Source organism: Patella vulgata, chromosome 5, assembly GCF_932274485.2.
Source record: "Patella vulgata chromosome 5, xgPatVulg1.2, whole genome shotgun sequence".
In the NCBI taxonomy this organism is placed as follows: Eukaryota; Metazoa; Mollusca; class Gastropoda; family Patellidae; genus Patella; species Patella vulgata.
In genome coordinates, this window is record NC_065883.2 from 11120382 (window position 1) to 11126167 (window position 5786).

Sequence of the window (5786 nt, forward strand, 5' to 3'; positions counted from 1 at the left end):
CGCTCGTCTTCAAACAGACACTGGTGTGAGAGTGAGTGGCCAGACGATTCGGAATCGACTGCATAGGGGTCACCTTCGCGCCCGACGTCCTCGCGTGATCCCTTGTTTGAGAGATCATCACATTCAGGCAAGACGTCGTTGGTGTAGGGATCGTCAACACTGGGATAATCGACGCTGGAGCAATGTGATGTTTTCAGATGAGTCAAGGTTCACTGTTGATTTTTTGGACAGACGTAGGAGGGTGTGGCGTCGTCGAAACGAGCGCTTCCAAGACGTTAACGTCATCAGACATGATCGATTTGGGGGTGGTTCTGTTATGGTGTGGGGAGGCATCACTGTTGCTGGAAGAACGGCTTTACATGTTGTTGCAGGGCGTGTTACAGGCCAGTACTACCGGGACAACATCTTGGCAGTCCCTGTTGTGCCGTTCGCACGACGTCATGGCCGCCGTTTCATCTTCCAGGATGACAACGCAAGATGTCACAGGGCCAGGATCGTTACAGGTTACCTCCAACAACAGAACATCACCACATTACCTTGGCCAGCACTGAGTCCCGACCTCTCCCCCATCGAGCATGTCTGGGACATGCTTGGACAGAGGTTACGTCAACGTCAACAACGTCCTGCCAATGTCCAAGAACTTGCTGCTGCGTTGCAACAGGAATGGGACAATCTGGACCAAAATGACCTTAGACGTCTCATTAGGAGTATGCCACGTCGGATCAATGCTTGTTTGGCAAACAGAGGAGGATTTACCCGTTACTGACTTGGTTGTGATGCTGTGGTAACTTTGCTGTTTGACCCCGGGTATCATTTTACCCTTATAATGGTCAGTCTGTGCCTTACTTAGTCTAACGATCATTTGGAATAAATCGATGAATGTGAACTTCATTTCATTTTGTCATTTGTTTCTTCGTCAGTTTCATTAGGTGACTTTAATAACACTTAAAAATCAAATATCCCCTACTTTTTTTGAATAGTATATTTTTGCGTATTATTGAGTAACAACATGTGCCAAGGGTCTGCCCTGCCTTATGACCAAACCCTATAAGTTCAGTATTTACAAAGTTATGATAAACTGAAATTTCATTGATCTATGCTTTTATTGGTACAATAAAATGGATCTAGCTTCAATCCACTGAATCCAAACCAGTAGAATATCTAGCATTGGTATTTTGATTTTGTTTTCTTAATTAAATGTTAAATAATTATTCTGAGTACATATTTAGCAGGTATTATTAAGCCATGCATGAGAAATTGGATATTTTAGTGAAAATACAAATTATGCATCAAGCCTTTGATGACATGAGAACAGATGTAGATAAGTGGAGAATATTGAATTATTTAATTGTATCACGGCACAAGATATAATCAAAATCATGAAGTGTTTAAAAAGTTAGACTAAAGCACAGCTCTTATAATTTTCTCAATTAACCAGTTAAGCGCGACGTTTTTAAAACGTTAACTACCCCCTATTGTGTAATTAATTTGACGAAGTGACCAAGAACTATGTACTATGTTCTAAGAATAGGTTCGGGAAAATACACACACAGTGAGTGGCAGTTGTCCAGGATGTTATATAACGACCTACGCACTTAACAGGTTACAGATAAGTACATTATGTAAGATTTAGGTAAAGAGCTAGCCATTCTTGCTGTAATAATCTGAAAACAGATAATGTAAAATGAATAATCTGAAAATTTCATTCAAATTACTTTATTGTGAGCGAAGATATTAGCCTTTGAAGGTTTGACAAGACGTGCAATAATTTCAACCCCCGTAATGGTTGTTCGAAGCTAAGTCTTGCTCTTCCATTTTTAAATTAAATCAAAATAATGCTGAATCGTTCTTATCTAGGAGAAATCTGATGCCATCGAGAGTTGATTATGGCCTCGATCAGTTAATTAATGTCTAATTAATAATTTAGAAAACATTTAAAGCCTAAAGAAAGACATGCAAACAGGCAGATTTTGTTCTTACATAATGCATGTTTAGTTCATATAGAATATTTCTCCAGAAGATGTACCAATCATAAAACTATTGTATTCTGAATGACGATCGATTGAAAGTGGTTGAACATAACTGGAAAAATCGGAACGTAATTGTTTGAAATTTCCGTTGCAGTCCAGAATGTGGATACCATATTTAAGATCAGCAACTAGAATGTTTCCATCTCTGTCTGTTGTCACGCCCCAAAATTCACTTCCCGGATTATTAGATATGTATGTAAACCTGATGTCACCTTCTTTGCTGAGAATTTTAACGAATGAACCATGGTCTGATACAATAATATCATCATTAATATTTTGTGTAACGAACATAGGTGCAATGAATAAATCCGAGCCATCCCTCGATTTTTTGTATATTCGATCAAGTCTTCCATCATCAGTAAACATATAAATACATCTATCGTGCTGATCACAGACAAATACAGTTCCTTGTGAGCCAACCGCGATACCTCTAGGGCAGGTTAAATTTGTTACAATCGTCTCTGATAGCTTGAATTGCATATAATTCTCCTTATAGACACAGACTTTACCAGTTCCCAGGCAAAGTTCCATGACCGTCACAAATATTAATTTGGGTTTCTGCTTACTTTTGGCCACCCCAAAAACAGTATAATTGCTGAACCCCTGTTGAATTTTGATTTTTGATTCATTTCCATCCATAAAGTGAAGAAGTTCGCTTGAGGATGCAGCTATGTAATTTTTATCGTCAAATACAGCTACGCTTGTTACATGATTACTACTAGAAGACCGTTGCATTAGTCGAATTACGCCGACCTGATTAGGGGCTGAGATTTCTGTTACTGACTGACGTAAAAATATCTGGCCAAGGGGAATCCCACGGGCGTTCTCAATGTGGGCTAAATCCTGTTTATACTCCAAAGAGGGCACACTCAAGACATTGACAACTCTATCCTTGATTTGGCCATATTCATCAATCAGCAGAAGTGACGCATTTTCCATTTGATCCAATTGGTTATGATCGAGATGAGTGGGACTCACATTTTTGTAGGTGGATGAAATGTGGTCTAACTGCTCTTGAATATTTTTCAGGGGACTGGAGATAGAATGTATCTGTTCCAAAATTTCCCCAGTTTTGCCGTCCAGTTCTTTAAGTAATTTCTGGCGACAGTTTTCAATTGCCCCCTTCAACATCTCGCACTGATTATTTACCTCAATTTGAAGTTTACTCAAATTATCTATGGTTTTACCTTTTGCAGACTGTAATGAAATTAGACACCCTTCAATGGACTTGGCGAATTCTTCGATTTTAGAACATTTTTCAGACAGAAGACCACAGACAACTTCATTATATTCTTGGAGGGGAAGTAGCTCGTGTGTTTTCGTATTTGGTATTTTTTTATGTCCACGAGTGCAGGGCTCACACAGCCAGTTACTACACTGTAGACAGTAGGACCTGGAGTCTCTCTCTTCCTCACATAGTTGACAAAATTTGCTAACAGACCCCGGGAAAGAGTTTGACTGGACAATTTCCTCTTTGATATTGGAAAAGAAAACTAATATATTCTTAATAAGAAGATTTGACTGCGTGTCTAATTTTCCAGAAGTTATTGTAATTGGTGTTCGACATATGGGACAAGGAAATTTATTTACAAATTTACTTTTTTCTACATAATTCTCCAGACAAGTTAGACAAAATGTATGTTGACACTGCAGTTGATGTGGATTTACCAAAGTTTCGGTACAGATTATACATGACAGAAAATTTTCTAAAACTTTTTCTTTTAGTTTGCTTATGGTTGGTATACCATCTCCAGATGCGGCCATTTTCTCACCTGAAAAATAAAGTAGGAATGAAATGAATAGAGTTAACAAAAAAAAATTACTTGGGATACCGTACTGTCTCTAAATGTTGATTGTGTCCATGTTCTTCATAGCTGCCCTAGGAACATTCTCCTGCCTAACACTTGAGATTGTTCATGAGTTTTTACAGGAAGCTGTTAGACTAGAATCCTCAAAGTGATTAAACTTTTGCTGTTACCAGTGTTTATATTTCTTCTAATAGAAAAAGGAAGAAAGGATTTTGAGTTCAACTTCCATCTGAAACTACATGTAATATTGTAATCCGATCATATAATCCAAAACTTGAGTGTCAATTTTCAGGCCTGGATTGCATAAGCATGGCTTCTGGCACAGCTATAGAGACCATGGAAAATCCTATCATAACCCTAAAACAAATTATGAAGGGACCATCCAAACCCATGGTTGTATTGATCAATGCATGCCATCTGACCTTCGAATAGTATGTTGTCAGTATTGTGAGGTCTTCCGGGAGAAGGCTATAATTATGTAAGACAAGTCTCTCCCCAAGTCTATATCTATCTATCCTTTCTGCATTCTGAAGTGCCTATGTAATGTATATATAGCCTAGCATAATGTCAGTCTGGCCATCATGCATGACTGCTTTTGTCTAAAGTGCACATTTAATAAATCAAATGATCGTATTTAATCCATAGTATATCAGATGAACGAACCCTTAATCGGAAGTGACGAACGCCAAAGGAAAACACGAGTAATCTCTCTATATAACGTGATAACGGATATACAGGTGAATTTCTGCTCACTAATAATTCCCTCGAAGACCAAAAGTTGTTGTATGAGACTGTGAGAGGATATCTGACAATTCATAAAAAGAATTGACTGCCACTAGATAAGTGAACACGAAAGAAAAACATAAAAAGTCTGTGCATTACCATGTTTTTATAAGGTATAGAATGAATATAAACAAGGGAATGTACGGAATATTTCTATTTTTCTTGTGTTCTCTTATCTAATGACATTCAATTACTTTATTGAATTGTCAGGTATCCTTTTCCATATAACAACTTTTAGTCTTCGAAGGAATTATTAGTAAGCAGAAATTCGGCCGTGTAGCCTGTCTGTTATCACTCGTCACATCAGTCAGTTATATAGAGAGATATGACTCGTGTTTTCCTTTGGCGTTTGCACTTCCAATTCAGGAAACCTGTATTACTCAGCTATCGAAGCAATGATCTCTGTGTTAAAATTATATTTGGAATGTGTTTAACCAGCTCTATCACATATGTGATAATGACTGGCACCAATATTATATTGTCCTTTAATTCATCTATGATCTACTATTACTAAAGATCTGCTAAGAAATGAATGCAGAAGACAAGACACAAGACACGGACATTGTAATTTGTCCTATAAGACTGATATTTTCTTGTCTTATAATTGTGATTATGACACCCTAATTTACGATTGATGAAAAATAATCAAACAAACCATTAATGTCTCACTTCTTCTATTTTCATCTTGATAGACAACTTCCTATTAAGTCAACGATTTACAGCGCCCCCTGTTCATTAAATGAAATTCAGCTTAATAGTCGTTGTGCTACATGCACGTCCCTTTTGATACCTTCGAAATGCGTATGCATTCTTTCTTTTTTTTATTCTATCCTGTCCATTTTAACCTTATTTATTGACATTCATCAAATTTCTCAAAGTTCAAAAAAAGCAAAACACTACAATTACTAGTAGAAACTGAAACTAGGAAAAGGGTACATAACTCTAATTTAGGTCGGGTGGATTTGAAGTTTTCGTATATAAAAATAATTGCCTGATTACACCTATTTACAATTATATTTTTACAAAAATATGTACACAGAAAACAGGACATGACATTGGTATTGTTTTAGTACCTGATAAATTGATAGAGAATCGGAGAAAACAAATTAAATAATTTGCAGACGAGTACTTCCGGTGAGATGACGTCATGAGAGACTGTCATGGC

General features: G+C 37.2%; 1 protein-coding gene across 3 annotated transcripts; it reads right to left on the reverse strand.

Moving 5' to 3' along the window:
* Nucleotides 1-1084: 1084 nt before the first annotated feature.
* Nucleotides 1085-5530, reverse strand: LOC126821940 (tripartite motif-containing protein 2). Of its 3 annotated transcripts, none has more exons than XM_050550598.2 (2): nt 5291-5530; nt 1085-3802 (listed from the first exon to the last, which is right to left on the reverse strand). In XM_050550598.2, exon 2 carries the CDS (start codon nt 3792-3794, stop codon nt 1992-1994), a length of 1803 nt encoding a protein of 600 aa, XP_050406555.2. In that variant the 5' UTR covers nt 3795-3802; nt 5291-5530; the 3' UTR covers nt 1085-1991. The 3 variants fall into 3 exon arrangements, with proteins under 3 accessions (XP_050406555.2, XP_050406553.2, XP_055956964.1); XM_050550596.2 differs by having other exon boundaries at nt 5277-5530; XM_056100989.1 differs by lacking the exon at nt 5291-5530 and adding an exon at nt 4502-4522.
* Nucleotides 5531-5786: the final 256 nt, after the last annotated feature.